The sequence below is a fragment of the Lycium barbarum genome, chromosome 1 (assembly GCF_019175385.1).
Source record: "Lycium barbarum isolate Lr01 chromosome 1, ASM1917538v2, whole genome shotgun sequence".
Taxonomy (NCBI): Eukaryota; Viridiplantae; Streptophyta; class Magnoliopsida; order Solanales; family Solanaceae; genus Lycium; species Lycium barbarum.
Window position 1 is genome coordinate 144,032,439 of NC_083337.1, and position 27,612 is coordinate 144,060,050.

Consider the following 27,612-nt stretch of genomic DNA (forward strand, 5'->3'; position numbering starts at 1 on the left):
ACCAACCCACAAAAACATTCAATAATAAGAAGAGAAAAAGCACCTAGAATGAAAAAAGTCAAAAAACTTGGAACCCCAAAGGCATAGCTAATTAGAGAGTCTTAGCAAATTAAAGACTACAATAATAAATCAAGAATTTGCAAAGAAGCAATACCTGATATAAGATCATGATACTAGTCCCATAAAACTTACTATAGAACACATGACCTATCTTCTTAAGAACTCGCACGACTTTCGTGATTATATTAAAAAAACATCTCGATCTTGCCGCTTGATTTACATCAATTTCTTATCCGTAAATGGCTGCAGATTAGTGGAGTGTGAAGCAAAGAGCAAGAAAGAAGTATGACAAGAAGCACCGCCAACTCACATTTTTTGTATTCCTTTTGGTAGGATAAAGACCAATAGTCTCAACTCAATGATCATGAATAAAATTTGGGATATCAAATTCAATTCGTAACTTTTGCACATCAATGATCAATGAAGACTTTAATTTTAAAAAGAAATGACAACAAGCACCACATGGGAAGAAGTAGCGGCAAATTTCTTAGGTGAATTATCTTGGCATTTTTAGGTACCTAAATTATGGTGATTCTGCTAACATTTATCTTGCCATAACTTCAATGGTAGCAATGTCAGCTGCTGGAGATAACTGCCTGGTATGTGGTGTGCTGGCTGTTAAAAACAAATGATGTTAGGGTTAAAGACTAAAACTGTACCATTTTGTTAAAGAAAGTGGACTATTAATGGTCCATGTGAAAGAAATAGGCCCATTTTGAATCTAAACTCAAAGATACTGGACTGTCTTCGTCCTCATGTTTGCCAATATCTTCCTTTTTCGTTTATATGCTTTTTAATTTAACTTTTTTAGACAAGATATTTATATGCCAAAATTAATCTTGAATGGTATTTTTGTAATTATCTAGTTTTCGAATCATTTGCTAAGATTTTGCTATGATTTTCTTACCATATTTAAATTTTACTTTTTTCTGAAAGGAAAGTCAAAGTATAACAATAATCGCTTTACTTTGTTCTGAAAGGAAAATATACTTTTTTTTCTGAAAGGAAAGTCAAAGTATAATAATAATCGCTTTACTTTTTCTGAAAGGAAAATATAATTATGTTCTATATTTGGCTAATCCTTAGAGGAAAAGGTTTTGAAACTCTATAGATTGAAGAATCTTTCCCATACAACACAACACAATAACATCCTGTAATTCCTTAGGGTTTAAAAAGTTTTGTTTAGGTGGAGAATATTCTCTTATAGTTTTAATATTATCCTTTTGTATTAGTTTTTCAATATAATAGTCACTTGACCAAATCATATTATAATATAATGCTTTTTTAGTATATGTTCTTTGTTGTCTGGTTTATCACTGTCAAAATTTGCAATTGTTAGCTTCCGTATATCGCCATAATTATTTCTATCCCAACATCATTGGCCCGACTAATCCAAATTTGTACTGCGTAGAGTATATTCAAAGGGAAGCATTCTCAACCGTAAATTTCTCCGTTTTTATGGCCCGAACTGAGACCTCCATGCGACTAAGATTTTTGTCGCGTAGAATCCATTCTAGAAGGGGACGGGAAATGTTCATAATTTTGCCGTTTTCATGACTCAAACTCTAACTTCTTATTAAGAGTGAAGAAATCTCCTTCCTCCCAACACATTCCGAGGTTAATGGCATCTCCCTCAGTTATAATCATCTATAGCTTTTTTACTAGTAGCGTTTATTTTATTTTTTTAATCGCACTCAATAAAAAATCGTTTTTACATGTATAAGCATTTTTTAAAAATCATTTCACATAAAAAATTCGTTGGTACAACCTATCCCGATAAAAATTACAAATACATTCCAATCACATCTCTTAATAGTATACTAGTATCTCATTTTTTTCAATTCAACAATCAAATATTCTCGTTTCTTTATTCCATGAAAATCTTTACTTTCCATTACATCTTTCTTAATTTCCTGTTTCAAATTTCGAACATACTATTTTTCAGAAGAACTTGGCTAAAATAAACACGGCAAAAATTTAGTTATGAACGCCATTATTGTCCAGCCATATTTAGTTAGTCTTGGACATTTACAAATATTCTTTTGTGTATGATGAACTCATTTCCGCCTTTTTAGTTCTCTTTCTAGATCATTCTATCGTCAACAAATTAAATTTATGCACGAAGTAGTACACGTATCCGCGTATGTTATTGAAACCTTATTATTCCTCTGTTCATTTTTAGTGATCCACAATGGACTTTGCACATCCCTTACAAAACAATAAATGAAGTGGTTATTTACTATGCTACTCATATTAATTGAGTCTTCTTCTCGTATGCTGAAAGTTTCTATCAAATTGCAGTATTATATGGGACTTAAGTTACACTATAGTATTTTAAAAATGTTGTAAAGCATAATCTGTTTTATTTTTATAAACTAATAATGCCATTTATTATGGACGATTTAAAACTCCAAATGTTGACACAAGTGGCTCGAAACTTAGACAAGATTAGCTATTGAAGCAAAGTTTTTTTTTTTTTCACCCGGTGTTCGGTATTCGGATTGGAGCTCAAGTATATTCGGATTTGAGCCGTGTAGGGCTTATTTAGGGGAAGTGCTCCCTACCGAGAATTTTGCCATACCCAAGACTTGAATCGGAGACCTCTAGTTAAGAGAGGAGCAGCCCATCCAATGCATCACATTCTTTGATGGTATTGAAGAAAACCTTGATACCACTATTAATTTGACTGATCAAGACAAAGAAATACAGAAATAACGCTACTTTAAAATAAGAAAATCTATAATTAACAAGTAAATTATTATCTTGATCATTCTTTGTGATGGTTTTGTTGTTATAGTATCACATGTGATATATTTGAAATTTGATATTTGGGCTGGAAATCGAACCAAAAAAAAAAGTTTACTCCATTATTGAGCTATGATAATTAACTTAGGTAGAATAGTTGTAACATATAGTGCTGCGGGGAAATGCAGTTTCTACTGAGAAAAGGGCAACAAGGAAGAGACCCCATATGGGGTTTGGTTAATTTGGAATATTGTGGACGTGTTGTGAAAGCGTCACTTCAACTTCACTTTGAATCTCGATAAGATCTTACTTTTAGAAAGAAAAAGTAGACAGATCGATATAGCTTCCAACTTTACTATAATTAACAAACCTTACACTTTCTTGCATTCCATAATCACATTGCCCAGAGTGAGAAAAGCGTCTGTGTTTACTGTTCCAAAACAATTAAACCTTCCCAAGTAACTAGTGGCGGATTCAGGATTTTCATTTAGGGAGTTTGGAAAAAACAACAAAAGCTAAATATAAAAAATAACGTTGTTAATGGAATCGAATCTAGGACGCTAGAGAAAATTTTGAACACCCTGAACCGCTTGAGCTAACCTTTTGTATTTGTTCAGGGTATCCAAAAGTTAATATATGTACATAAACACAATATATGTACATAAACACAGAAAATCTACCCTATATATACATTGTAATTTTTTATCGAGGGTAAGCTCTTGGTGATGGATTTGGAGATTATGATAAAAAAGAAAAAGAGGATCGTGGATGACCGGCTGAAGATCAGGTGGGGTAGTCTGACTCTGTCTAGTAGCCAGGAGATGGGGGAGAAGCTGATGGCTATGGGGGCTTGGGAGAGTAGGGGGGACACGAGCAGTATGTGGGATAGGACGCCTAGTTGCATTAGGGAAGCAGCTAGAGATGTACTCAGAGTCTCGAGAGGTCGTCGTGGTGGGCAACCAGGGGACTGGTGGTGAAATGGAGAAGTCCAAGGGAAGGTGGAAGCAAAAAAGGTGGCGTACGCGAAATTAGTAGACAGCAAAGACGATGAGGAGAAGCAAACGAATAGGGAAAGGTATAAGATTGCGGGAAAATAAGTGAAATTGGCTGTTTCGGGGGCAAAAACAGTAGGATGCATAAGGGAAGAGCGACCAGGCCTGACGAGATCCCTGGGGAGTTTTGAAAGAGTACAAGAAGGGCAGGTTTGGAGTGGTTGACTGGATTGTTTAATATATTTTTAAGAGGTGAAGATGCTATGGAGGTGGATTATGATGGTTCCTGTGTACAAGAACAAGGGTGATATTCAAAGTTGCAACAACTATAGAGGGATCAAGCTACTATGACACACTATGAAAGTGTGGAAAATGGTGGTGGAGATGAGGGTGAGAAGAGGCATGTCCATTTCAGAGAACCAGTTCAGATTCATGCCGGAGCGTTCAACTATAGAAGATATTCATCTTGTGAAGAGTCTGGTGGAGCAGTATAGGAAGAGGAAGAGGGACTTACACATGGTTTTCATCGACCTAGAAATGGCCTACGATAAAGTGCCAAAAGAGGTTTTACGGAAATGCTTGGAGGCTAAAGGTGTACCTGTAGCATACATTAGGGCAATCAAGGACATGATGAGGGAGCCAAGACTAGGGTAAGGACAGTGTGAGGAGACTCGGAACACTTCCAGGTGGAGATGCGGTTGCGCCAGGGATCAGCTCTTAGCCTATTTTTATTTGCCTTGGTGAGAGATGGTTTGACGCGGCAAATTCAAGGTGAGGTAAGGCGCCATGGTGTATGTTATTCGCGGATGACATAGTCTTGATTGACGAGACATGCAGCAGAGTGAATGCTAAGCTGGAGGTTTGGAGACAAACTCTGGAATCTAAAGGGTTCAAGTTGAGTAGGACCAAGATGGAGTACACGGAGTGCAAGTTCAGTGATGTGACACATGATGCTTTCGTGGAAGTGAGGTTTGGTACCCAGGCCATCCAAAAGAAATGAAGTTTTAAATATCTTGGGTCTGTTATATAAGAAAATGGGGATATTGACGATGATGTCTCACATCGTATTGGTGGAGGATGGATGAAATGGAGGCTTGCTTTAGGAGTGTTGTGTGATAAGAAGGTGCCACCAAAACTTAAAGGCAGGTTTTACAAAGTGGTCATGAGACCTACTTTGGGGGCAGCGTTTTGGGCAGTCAAGAACTCTCACATCCAAAAGATAAAAGTTGCGGAAATGAGAATGTTGCGATGGATGTGTGGGCACACTAGGCGAGATAGGATTAAATGTTGCGATAGATGTGTGGGCACACCAGGCGAGATAGGATTAGGATTGAAGATATCCGGGATAAGGTGGGAGTGGCATCGGTGGAGGACAAAATGCGGGAAGCGAGGCTGAGATGGTTTGGGCATGTGAGGAGGAGAGACACATATGCCCCTGTGTGGAGGTGTGAGAGGTTGGCTATAGACGGTTTCAGAAGAGGTAGAGGTAGGCCGAAGAAGTATTGGGGAGAGGTGCTTAGATAAGACATGACGCAGTTCTAGCTTACCGAGGACATGATGTTAGATAGAAGGTAATGGAGGACTCAGATTAGGATAGAAGGCTAGTAGGTAGTCCCAAGTATCCCTTCGTACAAGTAGTCGCAATTTTGATCTATAGTCTATTGTCCTTTGATTCTTGCTACTATATGTTGTTTCTTGTACTTCGATTATCTTATTTATCTGTGATAGCTACTGCTTCATTTTCCCAGACTGCTTTATCATAACTTTTTCGCTTTCGTTAGTTTCATTTTCATATTGCTTTGAACTGCTTGTGCTTATCTTACCTTTTCTCATCATGTTTTCTCTTGAGCTGAGAGTCTCTCGGAAACATCGTCCTTATCTTCCGAGATAGGGATAAGGTCTGCATACACTTACCCTCCCCAGACCTCACATTATGGAATTTCACTGGGTATGTTATTGTTGTTGTTGTTGTGTTTTGAACACCCTCGTCATCCTCTAAATCCGCCCTTGCAAGTAACTGTTGTAGAATTGCACGTTTTATTAAGTGAACTTTGTACGAGGATGAGTAATTAGTAAAGATCATTGATTTCACGCATAATTTAGCACCAATTAGGCCTGGGAATTTCTTGTTTTGTTATTGGCATCATGTGGGCATGTGGGCAGACGTAGGAAGTGATGCTGGCTTTGCTTAGTCTTCAACTGCATCTTTTGGAGGTAATTTTCTATGCTATTTTACCAATAACTTTTTTTTTGTTGGTACACGGTGGTGTTCGGGCTAGCTTGTTAGTACCTGCTACCTTCCACAAGCACAAATATTGGGTAACTCGACCCATCGAGGCTTGACAGATGATATGAAATCACCTAATATGTTTTTTTCTTATATTGAGATTTAACCTGAGATCTCATGATTCTCTCCATTTATTTCGGACTACTTGCATCACTAGTAGTGTTTTTTTCTTCTAAAGGAGTTTGATTTGTTGTAATTGTTACCATTTTGTTTAGGAAGGGGAATGGTGGAGGCCATAGACAGATCCAAAATTTAAACTTTATGTATAAATATTTTTTTAGCGGACTTTTCAAAATTACTGAGCCAAAATAACTGAGTTTGGATGAACCCATAACTTGTACACGAGGTCCGACTTTGAGGGGTTACGGGACATGGAAGCAGCATAAGAGGGTGATGTTTTGAGTAGATGCTCTTATTTTGCTTTAAGATCATCTTTTATGGGCAGTTAACTACTCTGAATATGAAACGAAAAGAATGTTTCTGATGTACGAGTAATTATGTTCTAGCTTATTCTATCATTCAAAAGAAAGGTCTTTTTGGATGTTTACTGCTAATCCTTATTGATTCATGAACTAAATATGTTCCACATCAGTTCCAAGATTTTTTTTGCGGTGAAACTTAACTCGAGTAGTAGTTGCCAAGTTCGTTAACGATCTACTCCCTCCGTCCCATATTAGTTGTCCACATTATTATAAATATCCGTCCCAAAATATTTATTCATTTACAAAATCAAAATAACATTAATTAAGTTTTTTCTACTTTGCCCTTAACATTAATTATTTTTTAAAGTAACAAATTATGATTAAAATGCAATTAATTGGAGAGAGATAAGGGGTAATGTAATAAAACTACACTTTTATTTATGAGTTCTTAAAGAGTGTGTAAAAGAAAAAGTGAACAAATAATATGAGACGGATGGAATACCATATAAGCTATTGGACACTTGTGTACTTATATAATATAAAAATATTAATTAAAGACCGTTGACTGCTTCAATCTTGATTGGACCTACTGTAGGAGCAAATTGAATGACATGAAACAGAACAAATTTGCACAGGTTCAACATTTTTAAATACTGTGCACCTTCCCTCTCAATCTTCATAACACATCTTTTGAATCCTTTAGTTTTTTCTTTGACAGCTCAGCTGCTAGAAAACTCTCATGGCATTCTCAATTTCTCTTCCAGCCTTCGTTCATCCTCAACTCCAACATGTTGTTGCAAAGATGTCTCTGTTCGACACAATTTTGTTCTATGTTAGTGTCCTCTGTTCTCCTCTTTTAACCGTGCACATGTGATGTTGCTTTAGCTAATGCTCATTCATTTTTATATATCAGGTGGTACATCTTGTAGACAAGTTTGATCTATGGCATAGATTACCCGTGTTACTCGGGGCTGCTTACTTAGGGATGAGAAGACACTTGCACCAGCGATACAACTTATTACATGTAGGAAAAGTTAATGGCAAGAAATATGACACACAAGAGTTTAGCTATCGAACTGCTGATGGTACGTGCAATAATCCTGTAGATCATTTAGTTGGCAGTCAAGGAACCTTCTTTGGCCGCAACATGCCACCATCAACTTCAACTTATGGGGTAAGCTAAAATGCAATCAATTATGCCTTGCTAATTAAATCATGGAAAATTAGCAGCTTTCTGTCCCTGCCTAAGCTCTATTTGATAGTTTCAACTTCCATTTACGTATACCAATCAGACTTCTCTATAACGGCGTCGTTTGTATAGATATTTTCTGGTTGCTATAGCCAAATGCCGAGAAACATTTAATACAACATAACATGAAAAAATTGGTTAAAATAATAATAAAAAAAAACTTGGCCGCTATAGTGAAATGATGTTATAGAAGATGGTTGTTATAGAGAGGTCTGATTGTACTAGATATTTCAGTTTTCTGTTCACAGGTTGGGTGTGCAAATTAGTCAGTTGAACCTATTTCAATTCTTTGTGCTGATCTTTTCGGATAGCTAATTAGCATGGTCCAATAAATGTGCCTTAGTCGTATCCCTATCTGAAACAGTGTTTAAAAAGGCAGGGGCGTAAGCCCCGAGGCACGGGGCGTAAGCCCCATGGGTATTTAATTTTTTGTATTTCATAAAATAATATAATTATAATAAATATTTTTAAATAGGTAAAATTACATAAAAAATAAAAGAAAAAAAAAAAAAATATATATATATAACCTTACAAGTATAAACAATATAATAAAATAAAAGCTATTATGAAATGTAAATCAACTCTAACATCTTAACTTTCAAACAATGAAAAAATCACAATTTGTTAAAACAATATTACTAACATACTATTCATTGTATCTCCCTATAAACAACTTTATCAGTATTATAATTGAAACGTAACTCTTTCATGAATAAAAATAAAATTACTTTCAAATAGAGAAATAATAAAATATGATAATTTTGACACATATGACAAAAGACCAATGACAAGTGAAAATTCACAATTCGGTTAAGTATTCTTAAAAGAAATATTAAGTGATATTCACCCTCACGATGTTCTCATATAGTAAATATGCAATACTACAACTTGTTATTTGAGCTATACCCAATCTTCTTATTTCGGTAAATGAAAAATTATTAAGTATCAATCATTTCTTAAAGATTTATGAGGGTCAACGGTTTTAATTAAGGAATTTAACATATAATTGTGTAAGAACTGTTAGGCGAGCCCCGAGCGTTGGGCGTTAGGCGTGTTTAGGGCGTACAATCGGGCGCTTAGGGCGTAAGGCTCGCAGGAATTAAGCCCCGCACGTGAGCCCTGGGGCATTTTGCTAGTGCCCCGCCCCGGGGCGAGCCCCGAGGCGAGTCCCAGAACTGCCTTTTAAAACACTGATCTGAAATTTATAGCTTGAGATCTCTCATTCACTTGTGACAATATCGTTTGATTATGCAGCTGCTGGAACCTCACCCTGTAACAGTGGCTGCGAAGCTCTTTGAAAGAAGAAAGTACACAGATTGCGGGTGCCAATTCAACATGATAGGGTGCGCGTGGGTGCAATTTATGATCCATGATTGGATTGACCATATGGAGGACACTGAACAGGTACCTAGTTCTTGCAAAAATATAGGCATGAAAGAATTCATCATTTGTTGCAATAACAGGCAAAAGTTGTCATTTTCTGTTATTAACTTGTCAGAGTTGATATTAAGGAAAGTTCTTGAAGATTGTAAAGAAGAGATCACTGTTTTTATTTTCCAATTTGTTAGAACTGGAGGAGATTAAAAGGTCAATTGTGGGCCATATGAACTTAAAGAATTAGATATTCGTCATGGTCAAAGACTCAAGGTGTGTTTTCTGTTTATCTAACACAAATTTTTTGACAGATGGAGCTTAAAGCTCCTCAGGACGTTGCAGCAGGGTGTCCGTTGAAGTCATTTAAGTTCCTTAAGACCAAAAAACTTCCCACAGGTTCACCTGATTTGAAGTTTGGGCATTTGAATTCAAGGACCCCATGGTGGTGAGTAGACTCAAAAACTCTATATTCCCACAGATAAACCTTGAGATTCTCTCTGAACTATTGTGATTAGTCCATACCCCTTCATCCTAAAATCTAAAACAGTCATAAATTTACCAAAGCATGAATACTCCCACAATCGAATGGCAGTATTGCATGTTATGTTCAATCGAGCAAAATAGAGTCAATTAAAATCGATAGTGAAGTCGATGAAATACTATATCAAAGTGCTGCTTAGTAGTATGCTAAAAGTGCTGATGGATTAGATATGTTCCTGCTGTTTTGTTAGGGATGGGAGTGTAATATATGGCAACAACGAAGGGGGCATGATTAGGGTGAGAACATTTAAAGACGGAAAGCTCAGGGTCTCAAGGGATGGACTTCTTGAACATGATGATAAAGGCATTCCAATATCCGGAGATGTCCGAAACCATTGGGCAGGCTACTCTCTCTTGCAGGCCTTGTTTGTGAAGGAACATAATGCCATATGTGATATGCTTAAAGTAGGTTCTCTTTTCTATGGTTATATTTGCTATACGGAAATGTGAAGTTTACTTCGTGGAAGAAAATGAGTTTGTTTAAAATCTTCTTCTTGTTTTTTTTTTTTTTTTGGTCAGGAACATTACCCTGAATTTGATGATGAAACGTTGTACCGACATGCAAGATTGATAACTTCAGCAGTGATTGCTAAAATCCATAGCATTGATTTTTCGCTTGAGCTTGTTAAAACTGATACTCTAGAGGCAGGAACGAGGATCAACTGGTAAGCCCAGTGGTGCTAAGTACAACTATTTGTACTAAATAAAATCTATGTTGCCCAGATCCTCCAATATTGTCATCGCACCTGTGTCTGATTCTGATCCCTAAAAAATACTGCGTTTTTGGACTATCTAACAATTTTTGAGGATCAACTTAGTATAAGACAGCATATCCTACATGGAATAGGCCAGTGGCAGAGTCAGGATTTACATCGAGGGGGTTCAAAATGTAAAAAAGTAAACATATGAAGAAGCCTAAGGGGGTTCAACATCTACTATGTATACATAAAAAATAATTTTAACCTTGTAAAAACAATGTTTTTTTTCCGCCGAGGGAGTTTAAGGCTCTAGGTGGCTCCGCCACTGGAGTAGGCTAAAGTACTGAATGGCTAACATTAACTATAATGTTAACTAACAAAGCCTAATCTGATTCAGGTATGGCCTTTTGGGGAAGAAAATCAAGAATTTGTTAGGACCCAAGTTTGGACCAGTACTGAGTGGATTAGTTGGTCTTAAAAGGCCCAGAGATCACGGTACTCCCTACTCATTAACCGAAGAGTTTGTTAGCGTCTACAGAATGCACTCACTTTTACCTGACACGATTGTTCTGAGGGACTTGAAGTCGACTACATCAGAAGACAAATCCTTGCCTATTCAAAAAGAGTATGTTATCCAATTCCACACTTTGCATATAAGCAAATTGTAGGATATATGTATTTCTAACTGTCTGATTTGATCAGGATTCCGATGACAGAAATGATTGGGAAAGAGGGTGAAAAGAGCTTGTCCAAAATTGGTATGGAGCAGATGCTGGTATCGATGGGTCATCAATCATGCGGAGCTGCTACGTTGTGGAATTATCCATCGTGGATGAGGAACCTTGTTCCTCATGATATCGATGGAGATGATAGACCTGATTTAATTGACATGGCCGCCTTGGATAGTATGTTTAATTTATCCCTCACTTAGTCCTAGTACTTTCATTTGCATTTTTTCCATCTTATCTTGACATTACATGCTAACTTTCTAATTGAACAGTTTATAGAGATAGAGAGAGGGGAATTCCGCGGTACAATGAGTTCAGAAGGAACTTGTTGATGGTACCAATTAGCAAGTGGGAAGATTTAACAGATGATGAAGAAGTAATCGAGGCTCTACAAGAAGTATATGGCGATGATGTTGAGAAACTTGATCTGCAAGTTGGTCTACACGCGGAGAAGAAAATCAAAGGCTTCGCCATTAGTGAAACTGCCTTCTTTATATTTCTGCTCATTGCTTCAAGGTATGCAAAGTCAATGAGTCTAGTGATCATAGTTTGAGTAATTGATTTTCATGCTAATTCGTGCGGCTATGTTTTTTGTTTTCCAGGAGGCTAGAAGCTGACAGATTCTTCACTACTGATTTCAATCCGCAAACCTACACAGAGAAGGGCTTCGAATGGGTTGACAAGACAGAGACATTAAAGGATGTTATCGATCGACACTTTCCTGAAATGACAAAGAAATACATGAGATGCACAAGTACATTCTCAGTGTGGAGTTCGGATCCAGATCCTAGACATTACTTACCTCTCTATTTGAGACCAGCAACCTAATATTATATTAGGTTGAATCTGAACTTTTTGTGACCTTTGTATGAGATGAATATGTAAAAGACATAGCTAAGTTTACATGTATAATAGAACGTGGCCCTAGTTTACAGTCAGATGAATAAATCACCAGGAGCTTAGACCAGAGTTGGTTTGACTGCCCTAACTACGACGTAGTCTATGGAGGCCTAGATTTGTAGCATACTTAGGGTAATTAGTGGAATAATGTATTAGTGTATGCACTTGTTTATTTATGCAAGTTTTATTCAACTATTTTCTATCTAATGACTGTAGGAAATAAATGGTTTCCTCACCAAGTTGAACTTGACATATTTATTTGTATAAGGAAGCTTAATTTGTGTAAAGCTTATTTGCACTTGTTTTACACCAAATCATACTAATTTATTATGGTTAAGTTATAAATTGGGGGTGAGAATGTATATTAATTTACTATGGTTTAGTGATAAAAGTTCTGCAAAGATATGTATAATGTATTTATTTGGTTAATGTAAATATGCTAGGTACTATTTTACATCTGAAATTTTTCCACTATTAAAAAAAATAAAAAAATAGTGGTTAATGAAAATTTTCCACTATTAAAAAAAATAGTGGTTAATTACATCTAAAAAATTTCCACTATTTGGTTAATGTAAATATGTATTTCCGCTGAAATATTAAGTAGAGCCAATTACAAGCAAAATCATTTCTCAGTTAGTTTACTCTATGTTTACTAAAAGAGTCCAACTCTAGAAGAAAAAGTTTCATATTGGACTCTTTGTAGTCAGAGTGTTTTGCTGTTGAAGTTTGAGGCTTTCCATCTTTATGACTAATACAAAATTAAAAGTGATCACGAAAATTAGTCATATATACTTCAGTTTTTGCTCTGCATTGTAATATAATTCTTTAATCTCTTATCATCGTTATGGGCTCAACGTACAGCAGTTGTCCGAGAACGAAACACATGAGCTGTGAGAGGAGGGACTTTAGCTGCAGCTGAGCCATTTGCAAAACTATGTAAACAACTTCACAAGTCAAATCTAAACTTGCAGGCATCAATGTTAATTATTGCTTACTTAGTAGCCAGCAGATGTACATGTACATCTTTTGAATACACATGAAAGGCTACAAGGAAGAAGAGGTTATCAGATTTCTCAAGATGTCTACTTTGTGAATTATATGTGAAAACAAATGACCACCTTCTCATTCATTGCAAGACAACTGCAAATGTGTGGTACATGTTCTTTTGTATTCTTGGTGTTAGTTGGGTCATGCCTAAAACTATTTTTGAACTAGTCAACAGTTGGCAGGGGAGAGGCAACAGAAATGGAGAAGAGAACTGGTGGCAGCTATTTCCTGTTTGCATTTGGTGGATAGCTTGGAAAGAGAGAAATTTAAGACTTTTTGAAGACAAAAGCAACTCCATCCATAAATTTAGGATGAATTGTCTTAGTTTCTTATATTTTTGGTGTAAACAGATTTTATTGGGGAGATAGGGGAATTGATAGACTTTATAGGCCAATTATAATAATGCAGTACACTAGTTTTAGACTAGCTATTGACAGCTTCACCATGGCTTTATTTATGAGCTTGTAATTACCCTGATAGCTCCATGGTCAAGAATGGCGCTATAGAAGCCCTAAGAAGATCGTCGTCAAGGTCACAAGCTAAGGAGATGCAAGCCAAGGTTGCTGGGCTTCAATTGGAAATCAAAAGGATTCTTATCATGGAAGAAAAGCCCAAGAACGAGTCCAAGAATTATGCAAAAGAATGGGCTAAATACTATACATATTTCATGATCCAAGTCCAAGCTCAAGAGGAGGAAGATTGAGCCCCACATGGGGCTGAAGTTTCTGCCCAAGAAAGGAATTAAATCCAACCCAAATTGGGTTGGAGAAGTCACACATACAAAAGTGACTTTTTGGGGCAACCTTCTCCTTATTCTATTAGGAAGAAATTTGCCAATTATTTTGCATGCTTTCCTAGTTTAATCCTAGTTAGGTTTTAGTATTTAATTATTTCCATAAAAGTAGATTCTAATCCCATTCTATTTGGGATAAGTTTCCCCTATATATAGGGGTGGATTTTGTTATTTTCAAGAGACAAAAAAAATATTATTATTATTGAGAGTTTCTCTATTTTACACCTTTGTGTGGCTACTTTGGATTTATCTTGCAACCTTATAAGAACGATTCTTTTTAAGAGGTAAGATTAATTCGTACTTGATATCTTTGGTTCTTATTCGTCAATTAAAGAAGGTAATTAGTCTTATACTAATTATTGTCTCTAATTTCTTCGAAATAGGGGTCTAGATCACCTTTTGATATAAGTTCTTGAATTGACTCTATTAGTATCTTAATCCGCTAATTTTGAATACTAAGACCAATTAGGGTTCTTATCACTTAATCTTGAAATTTGGGGATTTTATTCTTGAATTTCACCTATCTTTATATTCTTGTCTTTAATCTTCATATTTTCGCTTCCGCATTATAATCTTGTTTTGTTCAAGTAACCCGATTCTTATCAAGTGGTATCAGAGCGGTGCTATCAAGGTTCCGTTCTTGATAATCTTGGGAGTTTCGTAAAAAAAAAAAACGAAAATTCTCTTTTTCTTTTAGTAGCTTAAAATAGTAAAGCTATATAGGCAAAAAAAAAAATCTTGCAAATTAAGAAACTCCATAGTTATTGTGTTTCTTGTTTTTCCAACATCAAGAAGGAAAACCAAGAAGAGGGGAAATTTAAAAAAAAATAAAAAATTCATACAAATTGGTCTTTTTCTTGTCTCGCCAAACCCAATCCGTCTAGGAGTTGGTAGTTTTTTTTTCTTTCTTCTACATCTTACTTCTAAAGGATTGTGCTAGTACGGTTTATATATAAATCCTAAAGGAACCAGCCAAAGGTAGTAATTTGAGTGGAAAAGGGCAAGAGAGGGTGAGATCAACTGAGGGAAAAAGTCGAATTGAGAGATATTTATTCCTTAATATTTTTTTTCAAGATGTCTCAAACAGGAAAGGAGAGTGAAGTGGGCACTCAAAACAACAACTTAGTCGAGATGCTCAGAATGATTACCGCTCGACTTGAAGCGTTAGAGGCAGCTCAAAATCCACCTAATCCGGTGAACATAGCCGATGTGCGGAGAATCCAACAACATCCGGTTCCTCAGGTTAGGAGACAAGCTGTTCGACCTCCTCAATTCCAACAAGGTGAGGATCAGTTTGGAGAAAATGAGTACGAATTTGAGGAAGCTTACCAAAGGAGGAACGAAAGAAGGGCACCACGAGCTAGGGCTGAGGATGACAATCTTAGTAGCATTAAGATGAAAATCCCTGCTTTCAAGGGAACAAGAGATCCAGACTTGTACCTTGATTGGGAGAGAAAGGTGGACGCCATCTTTGACTGTCATAACTACTCTGAAGGTAAGAAGGTTAAACTTGCTGTGGTTGAATTTTCTGACTATGCTGCTAGTTGGTGGAAGAAATATAGCAGAGACAGACTAGACAATGGAGAACCGCCCGTTGCAACATGGGACGAGATGAGGAGGGTTATGCGAAAGCGTTTTGTGCCATCACACTTTCAAAGAGATCTGCAACAACGCCTTCAAACTCTTAGGCAAGGTTCTAAGTCTGTGGATGATTACTTTAAGTCTATGGTTATGGCTATGATCCAAGCAAATTGTAATGAAGATGAGGAAGCCACAATGGCTAGGTTTCTTAATGGTTTAAATGGAGAAATAGCTGATAGAGTAGAATTGCAACAATATGTAAACTTAGATGAGTTGGTAGAGTTGGCTGAAAAAGTAGAAAAACAGATTAAAAGGAAGCAACAAGCTAGCTCATGGAAAGGCTGATCTACTGCAGCTCCAAGGAGGCCATGGCCAACACATGAGGAGAAAACTCTGCCCAAAGCACAAGATGATAAGGGCAAAGGTAAATGGGAGGCCAAAGATGGAGGTAAAACTTTTAACACAAAAACTTCTACACCTTCTAGTGCGATACAATGTTACAAATGTCAAGGGAGGGGACATAAGGCGTTTGAATGTCCAAATAGAAGAACTATCTTAATTAAAGATAACGGGGAATATGAGAGTGAAAAAAGTGAGGGAGAAGAAGAAGAAGAGGGTGTTGAGAGTGAGGACGAGAGAGATGTGGGTCCTCATGCTGAGGGAACTTTTTTGGGGGTAGTTAGGCATCTTATGAACATTAATATGGGAGAGCTTGATGAGGCACAAAGAGAAAATATTTTTCATACACGATGTGGGATAAAGGGTAAAATTTGCTCTATGATAATTGACAATGGTAGTTGTGCTAACGTGGTGAGCGCATACGTGGTGGAGAAATTGGGAATTCCATGCACGAAACGTAAGACCAATTATAAGCTCCAATGGTTGAATGAATGTGGAGAGCTCGAGGTGAGTAAACCATGCATGATTTATTTTTCTATTGGGGAGTATTCTGATGAAGTTCTCTGTGATGTTGTACCAATGCAAGTTTGTCATATTTTATTGGGACGGCCCTGGCAATACGACAGATATGCTTCCCATTGTGGAAGGAGAAATAAGTACTCTCTTGAACATAAGGGAAAGAAATATATTCTGGCACCCTTAACTCCTTCCGAAGTGTATGAAGACCAACAACGATTGAAAGAAACAATGGGAAAACATGGGGAAGGATAAAAAAAAAAAAGTAAGATAAGAGAGGAAAAAAATCAAGTGAGGCGTGAGGAGAGAGAGGGCAGCGACGAGAGAAAAGAAAAGGTGGGAAAGAGTGATAAAAAAGAAAGAATTGGTGAGAGGAAAGAGGCTAAGGGTGAAAAAATAGTGAGCTTTGCAAAAGCCAAAGAGTGTTTACTTGCAAAAAAAGAGGGGTTGCCCATTATCTTGCTTACATATAGGGAAGTTATGATTAACACTAACGATTTAGCTCCTTCTTTGCCTAGTGTTGTTTCAAAACTTTTGCAGGATTTTGACGATGTCTTTCCTGAGGATATCCCTAAGGGGTTACCCCCTTGAGAGGAATAGAACATCAAATTGACTTTGTGCTTGGATCTCAATTGTCGAATAGGCCTGCTTATAGAAGCAATCCCGATGAAACAAGGGAACTACAAAGACAAGTAGAAGAGTTGCTTGAAAAGGGATTTGTGAGAGAAAGTATGAGCCCGTGCTCTGTTCCCGTGCTTTTGGTACCCAAAAAAGATGGTACTTGGAGGATGTGTGTGGATTGTCGCGCCATCAACAAAATAATGGTAAAGTATCGCCATCCTATTCCCCGTCTAGATGATATGCTTGACCAATTGCATGGTTCTAAAATATTTTCTAAAATTGATTTAAAAAGTGGATACCACCAAATTCGAATGAATCCCAGAGATGAGTGGAAAACTGCTTTCAAAACTAAGTATGGCTTGTATGAGTGGTTAGTGATGCCGTTTGGTTTAACTAATGCACCTAGTACTTTCATGAGACTAATGAACCATATCTTTAAGGATTTTCATGGCAAATTTGTTGTGGTCTATTTTGATGATATTCTAATCTTTTCAACCTCTCTTGAAGAACATGTGGAACACTTGAGGTTAGTTTTTGATGTGCTTAGGGAGCAAAAATTGTATGCTAATTTGTCAAAGTGCACGTTTTGTGTTGATAAAGTAATCTTTCTTGGTTTTGTTGTTAGCTCAAAGGGTGTTGAGGTTGATGTAGATAAAATTAAAGCAGTTAAAGAATGGCCTACACCTAAGAGCGTGACGGAAGTTAGGAGTTTTCATGGACTTGCTAGTTTTTATAGGAGATTTGTGAGGGACTTTAGTACAATTGCTGCACCATTAACTGAAGTCATAAAAAAGGATAAGGCTTTTAATTGGGGAAATGAACAAGACCATGCATTTAATGTCTTGAAGGATAAGTTGTGTTCTGCACCTTTGTTGCAATTACCTGATTTTTCTAAATCCTTTGAAATTGAATGTGATGCTAGTGGAAAAGGTATAGTGGTTGTTTTAATGCAAGATTCTAAGCCTATTGCATATTTTAGTGAGAAATTGAGTGGAGCTACATTGAATTATTCTACTTATGATCGTGAGTTATACGCATTGGTAAGGGCTTTGGCTACTTGGCAACATTATTTGTGGCCGTGTGAGTTTGTGATAAATACTGACCATGAGTCATTGAGGTACTTGAAAGGCCAAACTAAGTTGAGTAGGCGACATGCCAAGTGGGTGGAGTTCATTGAGATGTTTCCTTATGTGATTTCATACAAGCAAGGTAAGGACAATGTGGTGGCTGATGCATTATCCCGTAGGTACGTTCTGGTCTCTACTCTTACTTCTAAACTAATGGGATTTGAGCACATTAAAGGGTTGTATCTTGATGATTCCGAGTTTGGGGTTGCTTATGCTGCATGTTTGAAGGGACCCTTTGAGAAGTTCACTGTACGTGATGGGTTCCTTTTCAAGGAAAATAAGTTGTGTGTTCCAATATGTTCATTGCGTGAGGTTTTTGTAAAAGAGGCACATTGCGGGGGTCTTATGGGACATTTTGGAGTGCCAAAGACCTTAGATATACTTGCTGAAAATTTCTTTTGGCCTGGCATGCGCAAGGATGTAGAAAAATTTTGTGCACAATGTTTAGAATGTAAACATGCTAAATCTAGGGTTTTGCCACATGGGTTGTACACGCCTTTACCTGTTCCGATTTCACCTTGGATAGATATCTCTATGGATTTTGTCTTAGGTTTGCCGAAAACAAAGTATGGTAAGGATAGTGTCTTTGTTGTGGTGGATAGATTCTCTAAGATGGCTCGTTTCATTCCATGCTTGAAAACTAATGATGCTTCTCATGTGGCTGATTTGTTTGTTAAAGAAATTGTGAAATTACATGGAATACCTAGAACTATTGTTAGTGATAGGGATGTTAAGTTTTTGAGCCACTTTTGACGTGTTCTTTGGGGAAGGCTAGGGACCAAATTGTTGTTTTCTACTTCTTGTCACCCACAAACTGATGGGCAAACTGAGGTGGTGAATAGAACTTTAGGTAACATGTTGCGGGCTGTTTTGAAAGGTAAATTAACTTCTTGGGAGGATCACTTGCCTTTGGTGGAATTTGCATATAATAGAACTATTCATTCTTCTACTGGGTCTTCTCCTTTTGAAGTTGTTTATGGTTTTAATCCCCTTACTCCCCTTGATTTAGTGCCATTGCCTACTAATGATGTTGCTAGTCTTGATGGAACAAATAAAGCTGAGATGATGAGAAAAATACATGAGCGAACTAGACTGGCCATTGAAAAGAGGAATGAGCAAGTTGCTTCGAGAAGAAACAAAGGACGAAAACAAGTCATCTTTGAGCCTGGGGACTCAGTTTGGGTTCACATGAGGAAAGAAAGGTTTCCTTCTAAAAGGAAGTCTAAATTGCATGCTAGAGGCGATGGACCCTTCAAAGTTCTTGATTGAATTGGAGACAATGCTTACAAGTTGGACCTGCCTGGTGAGTATCAAGTAAGTGTTACTTTCAATGTTGTTGATTTGTCCTTGTTTGATGAAGGGTTAAATTTGAGGACGAATTATTTTCAAGAAGAGGGGGATGATAGCTCCATGGTCAAGAATGGCGCTATAGAAGCCCTAAGAAGATCGCCGTCAAGGTCACAAGCTAAGGAGATGCAAGCCAAGGTTGCTGGGCTTCAATTGGAAATCAAAAGGATGCTTATCATGGAAGAAAAGCCCAAGAACGAGTCCAAGAATTATGCAAAAGAATGGGCTAAATACTATACATATTTCATGATCCAAGTCCAAGCTCAAGAGGAGGAAGATTGGGCCCCACATGGGGCTGAAGTTTCTGCCCAAGAAAGGAATTAAATCCAACCCAAATTGGGTTGGAGAAGTCACACATACAAAAGTGACTTTTTGGGGCAACCTTCTCCTTATTCTATTAGGAAGAAGTTTGCCAATTATTTTACATGCTTTCCTAGTTTAATCCTAGTTAGGTTTTAGTATTTAATTATTTCCATAAAAGTAGATTCTAATCCCATTCTATTTGGGATAAGTTTCCCCTATATATAGGGGTGGATTTTGTTATTTTCAAGAGACAAAAAAAATATTATTATTATTGAGAGTTTCTCTATTTTACACCTTTGTGTGGCTACTTTGGATTTATCTTGCAACCTTATAAGAACGATTCTTTTTAAGAGGTAAGATTAATTCGTACTTGATATCTTTGGTTCTTATTCGTCAATTAAAGAAGGTAATTAGTCTTATACTAATTATTGTCTCTAATTTCTTCGAAATAGGGGTCTAGATCACCTTTTGATATAAGTTCTTGAATTGACTCTATTAGTATCTTAATCCGCTAATTTTGAATACTAAGACCAATTAGGGTTCTTATCACTTAATTTTGAAATTTGGGGATTTTATTCTTGAATTTCGCCTATCTTTATATTCTTGTCTTTAATCTTCATATTTTCGCTTCCGCATTATAATCTTGTTTTGTTCAAGTAACCCGATTCTTATCATACCCCTTCAGCACTTTCAGGTGCTGCTTTTGGATATGAATACAGGATGTTACCTTTATCAAAAAAAATATCAATGGAGAAAACAAAGTTCAAGGTCATCAACATGTTTACGGCTGTTTACAGAAAAAATTATCTCATGAAAGACCAAAACAAGATTGAATCTCACACATAAGGAGGATGGTCATAATAGCTTACCACAATGAACTTATTTGAGAAAATAGTTCATCACGATGGGAAAAAAAGCTTACCATAAAAAGGACAGTTGATAAGTAAAGGTAATTTAGCATGTACAAAAAGAAATATGGATAAGATCATTTCATAGCTCATCACAAAAAGAACAAAAATGTAAAAGCTCCCCATTAATGACTTTACCTCATGTCACTTGTGCATTGCTCAACCACTATCAAGCATATGCTGCCACCTTTATTTATCATCTGCTGTAACTGTGAACAATTTACATGTTACAATTAAACAACTGTCCGTGCAAAGATTAATAACATAAGAGGTGATAGTCTTCAAAATTGAATTTCCTTAAGAAGTGTAACTCGTTCCCATCTGTCTTTTCAATTTAGCAGTTAAGTGACAACAGCAAGGGTTTTCTATAGGACATTTTTGATGAAGTTTTTTGAGTAGGACATTAGTATATTCTTTCCAATTTAGCAGTGAAATGATATATTTCATTCAAGTTTACACTGGAAATATTTTTTTTTCATTACTATTCTATCAACTTCGAAGGGGGAAAAAGAAAAGAAGAAGAAGAAGAAGAAGAAGAAGAAGAAGAAGAAGAAGAAGAAAAAGAAGAAGAAATGAAAATGGGAATTTTAAGTGAATAGTCCATAGAGTTGACAGGTAACAAATAAGTAGACTCAATGACGGGGTAGTCAAGCATTTTGAGTTTTCGGTCGACAGTACATTCATCAAGATTGTAAACTTGCAATTAACTTCACAATTGTTGATTGCTTCCATGAAAATAAAGAAGTAAACCTTTCAAAAAGTCACATTTTTTAGTATATCCAGTAATCACATTAACTAGTAAGCATGTAACATATATTTTGAGATCATTGTATGAAGGTGTCAAGCACTACATATATACAGATGCAAACCCCAATTTCTATTCCCCTTATCCACATGGTTCTTTTTCTGATAGCAACTAATTTAGAACCCTTCACATTCATCTCCTAATTTTGTAGCTGATTATAAGCTCGATGAAAGGGAAGGAGCTTTATCAGATGATGGATCATGCCACACACAAGTTTATGTATACCCCTGTTAAATGGGAGCGACCAAATGCAGGTTTTGTAAAGCTTAACTCAGAAGGATGTGCAAAAGGTAACTCGTGGCCTTGTGGAGGGGGTGGTATTATAAGAGATGATCAGGGAACTTGATAGCTGTGTATGGTAAATTTCTTGGTCATATCACAAATAACATGGCTGAAGTCTTGGCTGTTGAAGTTGGAATTGGTTGGTGTAAAGACAATGGGTACAGGAAGCTAGAAATAGAGGTGGATTCACAACTTCTAGTGGATTAGTTAAAAAAAATACCTGTAAGTCCCCTTGGAATGTTTGGAACTCCGTCAAAAATTCCAGGAACATCCTTGATCAGATGGAGGAATGGAGAATCAAACACTGTTTCAGAGAAGGTACCAAGGTGGCAGATGGATTGGCAAACTGGGGACTTATATGCAATGACACAATTTGGATCTCTCATTGTCATGATCTTCCTAAGCAGATAACGGGTGCAATCAAAATGGATAAATTAAACTACCCTTCTTTAGGAGCAAAAGAGTTAAGAATTCCTTTATTGTGAATAGGAACGTGTATAGATCTTATTCTTTTGATGTACCTTAATTGGGGACACATGAAGGGCATCCCCTTCAAATTTTCTGAGAGCTAAACTGAAATCCTACTTGTGCTAAAATTGGAGCCTGTTCCAATTAAGTAGGTCCAGGGAGTATTCTACTCCTCTGTTTTGTAAATATGTTTTTGATCAATGGAAAGGCATCCACTCTAGATTACAAGCTTGACTTCCCCATCAATCTTTTTAGCAGCAGTTGAGCTTTCCCTGTTCAAACCACCAGAAACTTCTGAAATTTATGGGCCTTAATTAAGTTCCCCATTTTGTATCTTCTTTCTTCTCTTCAGCAGCTTTATGGGCCTAGTTCAAACAAAGATGCACTGCTTGTTATAGCCTATTAATAGTTTACAAAAAGATGATGGTCAAAAACACACCTCAAGTATCACTTTTTTTTTTAGCTTCCTGCCTAAACTATCAGGTGTGAGAGTTTCCTACCTAAACTATCACCAATTGCAAAACACCTCAACCATCACTTGTTCACTTTTCCTACCCAAACTATTCACCAGCTAGTTTGCAAAACTCAATTTTGAGGTGTGTTTTACAAACTAGTTGGTGATATAGTTCAAGTAGGAAAAGTGAATAAGTGATGGTTGAGATGTGTTTTGCAAACTAATTGGTGATAGTTTAGGTAGGAAACTCTCACACCTGATAGTTCAGATAGGAAACCCAAAAAAAAGTGATACTTGAGGTGTGTTTTTGACCTTTTTACAAAATCACGGCTCCAATAGATATATCAGGTTAATTTAGTAGTACTATAAATTAAAATTGGTGAGCTTCAAATACGTGAAAGCACTACTTGTGAGGGTGGGGAATCTATTTTGCTCCTTGAAAAACTGGGCAACCCTCCAAACATTGCAATTTAAAACAAAATGCATAGTAACACAGCTGCTGCAGTTTATGAGAGTATATCCTATCCTCACTAAGATTCATATCTCAAAGTAGACCATCTAAGCATGAACGGGAAAGACCTGCAGAATAAGAGAATTCTTTTTCCTAGTTCACACTGCATGCATGGCTAATAAAACAAAGAAAATTGTTGCAAGACATAATGAAGAAATAATGGGAAAGTAGTAATTCTCAGAAGAAGAAAAAAAAAAGAAAAAAAAACAGGAAGGAAATGCAATAGTGACTGTGGTCCGGTCAATTGACTCGAGAGTCTTGACCTAAAGAGCAAAAGTGCGACTACTAGTACAAAAGGATAAGCGGGACTACCTTGATGAAGTCCATCCCATTTGATAGTAATTGGCATGTGCCAATTTAGTTGGCTAAAGATTAAACTTAGAGCCAAAGGAAAATACTTGGAGCCAAAGACAAATTCTTGGAGCCAAAGCAAAACTTGTGGATTACAAATTTTGGTCTTTTTTCCTTTTCTTGTTTTTGTGCTTGGAGGCCAAGTTTGGTCTCCTATAAATGGAGAGCCATTCTTAAGACAAATCAACAAAGAGAGAAAGAAGAGTGAGGCATTCACACAGAGGAAAATAGTCTGTGAGGAAAAATAGAGAGTGCGAGCGATATTGTAGTGAGGTGGAAAATCTTAAAAGAGGGTAATTTCTTTTCAGTCTGTAGCGGTCTTTGAAGTATTTTACTCAGACCTACAAAGTGTAAAATCCTTACTATAGTGATATCGATTGCTCCTCTCGGCTTGTGGTTTTTCCCTTTTGGGTTTCCACGTAAAAATATTGGTGTCATTATCGCTCTTTTTATTCTTGTTGATTAACTGTATCACAGTGTTACATTGTTATTCCGCTGTAAATACCGTGAACATTATTTCTGTGGCGGGTTTATTCCCAACAAGAGGTATCAGAGCACAGGTTCTGCTCATTCACAGAAATATTTTTTGCGGTGGGCCTATACTAGATGAAAAAAAAATATCTGGAGTAAAGTACGAGGTAGCAAAATTCAACGGTGATAGCGGTTTCTCAACATGGCGGAGAAGGATGAGAGATCTGCTCATCCAACAAGGATTGTACAAGGCACTAGTGGAAAAATCCAAAAAGCCCGAATCCATGAAAGTTGAGGATTGGGAAGAAATGGATGAAAAGGCAGCTAGTGTAATCAGGTTGCACTTAACAGATGATGTAGTCAATAACATCGTCGATGAAGAGAGTGGATGTGGTATTTGGACAAGGTTGGAAAACCTATACATGTCCAAGACGCTGACAAACAAATTGTACTTAAAGAAACAGTTATACACCCTGCATATGGTTGAAGGTACAAATTTTTTGTCACATTTAAATGTGCTTAATAGATTAATCACGCAGCTGGCCAACCGCGGAGTAAAGATCAAAGAGGAAGACAAAGCCATCATGCTCTTGAACTCGTTGCCATCATCTTATGACAATTTGGCAACAACCATCTTGCATGGTAAGGACTCAATCGAGCTGAAAGATGTCATATCAGCTCTTCTACTCAATGAGAAGATGAGAAAGAAGCCTGAAAATCATGGTCAGGCTCTCATCACAAAAAGTAGAGGCAGGAGTTACCAAAGGGGTTCGAGCAACTATATATGGTAGATCTGGAGCTCGTGGGAAATCTAAGATTCTATCTAAATCAAAAGTCAGAAATTGCTACAATTGCGATCAACCAGGTCACTACAAAAGAGATTGTCCAAATCTAAAAAGGGGAAAAGGTGAAAGCAGTGGCCAGAAGAATGACGACAACACAACTGCGACAGTGCAAAACAATGATAATGTTGTTCTCTTCATAAACGAGGAAGAGGAATGCATGCACTTGGCAGGTTCAGATTCGGAATGGGTGATTGACACAGCAGCATCTTACCATGCCACACCGGTAAGAGACCTTTTCCGTAGATATGTAGTAGGTGATTTTGGCACTGTGAAAATGGGTAACACCAGTTACTCAAAGATTGCGAGGATCAGAGACATTTGTATTAGGACAAATGTTGGATGCACATTAGTTCTGAAGGACATGCGCCACGTACCTGATTTGCGGTTGAACTTGATCTCGGGAATTGCTTTGGACCGAGATGGATACGAGAACTATTTTGCAAATAAAAAATGGAGACTCACCAAGGGATCATTGGTGATTGCAAAAGGAGTTGCTCGTGGCACGTTGTACAGGACAAATGTAGAAATATGCCGAGGTGAATTAAATGCGGCTCAAGATGAGATTTCTGCAGACTTGTGGAACAAAAGAATGGGTCATTTGAGCGAGAAAGGATTGCAAATTATTGCCAAGAAATCACTTATTTCTTTTGCCAAAGGTACAACAATAAAACCATGTGACTACTATTTATTTGGTAAGCAGCATAGAGTCTCATTTTAGACATCGTCTAAAAGAATATTGAATATGCTTGATTTGGTATATTCTGATGTTTGTGGTCCAATAGAGATCGAATCAATAGGCGGTGACAAATGCTTTGTTACTTTTATTGATGATGCTTCACAAAAATTGTGGGTTTATATCTTGAAAACCAAAGATCAGGTCTTTCAAGTTTTTCAAAAGTTTCATGCTCTGGTGGAGAGGCAGACGGGTCGAAAGCTAAAGCGTCTCCACAGTGACAATGGAGGTGAGTACACTTCAGGGAGATTTGAAGGGTACTATTCAAGCCATGGGATCAGACATGAAAAGACAGCTCCTAGAACCCCACAACACAATGGTGTAGCTGGGAGGATGAATCGCACCATTGTTGGGAAGGTGAAAAGCTTGCTCAGAATGGCTAAACTGCCTAAGTCATTCTGGGGTGAAGCAGTTCAGACAGCCTGTTACCTGATCAATAGGAGTCCATCAGTTCCTTTAGAGTTTGACATACCAGAAAGAGTTTGGACCAATAAAGAGGTGTCCTACTCACATCTGAAAGTGTTCCGTTGTAGAGCTTTTGCACATGTACCGAAAGAGCAGAGAACAAAGCTGGATGATAAATCCATTCCCTGCATATTCATCGGATATGGAGATGAAGAGTTGGGGTACAGACTGTGGGATCTTTTAAAAAAGGAGGTCATCAGAAGCAGAGATGTAGTCTTTCGAGAAAGTGAAGTTGGAACTGATGATGATCTGTCAGAGAAGGCCAAGAAAGGTATAGTCCCTAACCTTGTTACCATTCCTTCTAACCATCCCAGATGTGCAGAAAGTAAGATTGACGAAGTTTCCGAGCAGGGGGAGTAACCTAACAAGATTGCTGAGCAGGAGGAGCAACTTGGTGAATATGCCAAACAGGTGGAGTACCCTACTCAGGAAGAAGAAGAACAATCTCAACCTTTGAGGAGATCAGAAAGGAAAAGGGTAGAGTTATCCAAGTACCCGTCCTCAGAGTATGTCCTCATTAGTGATGAGAGGGAGCCAGAAGGTCTGAAGGAGGTAATGTCCCATCCAGAAAAGAGCCAATGGATGAAAGCCATGCAAGAAGAGATGGATTCTCTATAGAAAAATGGCACGTACAAGCTGATTGAACTTTCAAAGGGTAAAAGACCACTCAAATGCAAGTGGGTCTTCAAACTCAAGAAAGGTGGAAATGGCGAGCTGGTCAGATACAAAGCTCGATTGGTGGTAAAGGGCTTCAAACAAAAGAAACGTATTGATTTTGACGAAATTTTCTCACCTGTTGTCAAAATGACTTCTATTCGAACCATTTTGAGCTTAGCAGCTAGCCTAGATCTTGAAGTGGAGCAGTTGGACGTGAAAACTGCATTTTTTCACGGAGATTTGGAAGAGGAGATTTATATGGAGCAGCCAGAAGGATTTGAAATAGCAGGAAAGAAACACATAGTGTGCAAATTCAATAAGAGTCTTTATGGGTTGAAGCAGGCACCAAGGCAGTGGTGCAAGAAGTTTGACTCATTCATGAAAATTCAAACTTACACAAAGACCTATTCTGATCCATGTGTATACTTCAAAAGATTTTCTGACAATAACTTTATTATTTTGTTGTTGTATGTGGATGACATGTTAATTGTAGGACAAGACAAGGAGCTGATTACCAAGTTAAAGAGAGATTTGTCCAAGTCATTTGACATGAAGGACTTGGGCCCAGCACAACAAATTCTGGGGATGAAGATTGTTCGAGAACGAACAAGCAGAAAGTTGTGGCTATCTCAGCAGAAGTACATTCAACATGTACTAGAACGCTTCAACATAAAGAGTGCTAAACCCATTAGCACGCCTCTTCCTGGTCATCTAAAGTTGAGCAAGCAGATGTGTCCTACAACAAAGGAGGAGAAAGAGGGCATGGCCAAAGTTCCTTATTCGTCAGCAGTCGGAAGCTTGATGCATGCAATGGTATGCGCTAGACCTGATATTGCTCATGCAGTTAGTGTTTTTAGCAGATTTCTTGAAAATCCTGGAAAAGAACATTGGGAAGCAGTCAAGTGGATACTCAGGTACCTGAGAGGTACTACT

At 37.4% G+C, this 27,612-nt stretch overlaps 2 protein-coding genes across 2 annotated transcripts; both read left to right on the forward strand.

Annotated features, from left to right (window-relative positions):
- Positions 1–7,157: 7,157 nt before the first annotated feature.
- On the forward strand, positions 7,158–12,251 carry LOC132641540 (alpha-dioxygenase 2-like). The gene is made up of 10 exons (XM_060358578.1): positions 7,158–7,338; positions 7,420–7,680; positions 9,010–9,159; positions 9,441–9,574; positions 9,861–10,074; positions 10,189–10,334; positions 10,765–10,992; positions 11,070–11,272; positions 11,368–11,611; positions 11,698–12,251. Exons 1-10 carry the CDS (start codon positions 7,246–7,248, stop codon positions 11,921–11,923), a joined length of 1,899 nt encoding a protein of 632 aa, XP_060214561.1. The 5' UTR covers positions 7,158–7,245; the 3' UTR covers positions 11,924–12,251.
- Positions 12,252–18,934: 6,683 nt separating this feature from the next.
- Positions 18,935–19,750, forward strand: LOC132615471 (uncharacterized). Its single transcript, XM_060330078.1, has 2 exons — positions 18,935–19,261; positions 19,370–19,750. The coding sequence occupies exons 1-2, from the start codon at positions 18,935–18,937 to the stop codon at positions 19,748–19,750; spliced, it is 708 nt and encodes a 235-aa protein (XP_060186061.1).
- The last annotated feature ends 7,862 nt before the right edge of the window (positions 19,751–27,612 follow it).

Coding starts and splice junctions, on each gene's coding strand:
- LOC132615471 (XM_060330078.1), top strand. CDS start 18,935: ATGTTGCGGGCTGTTTTGAAAGGTAAATTAACTTCTTGGGAGGATCAC. Junction 19,262..19,369: donor AGCCTGGGGACTCAGTTTGG/GTTCACATGAGG, acceptor AATGCTTACAAG/TTGGACCTGCCTGGTGAGTA.
- LOC132641540 (XM_060358578.1), top strand. CDS start 7,246: ATGGCATTCTCAATTTCTCTTCCAGCCTTCGTTCATCCTCAACTCCAA. Junction 10,075..10,188: donor CCATATGTGATATGCTTAAA/GTAGGTTCTCTT, acceptor TTTTTTGGTCAG/GAACATTACCCTGAATTTGA. Junction 11,273..11,367: donor TGACATGGCCGCCTTGGATA/GTATGTTTAATT, acceptor CTAATTGAACAG/TTTATAGAGATAGAGAGAGG.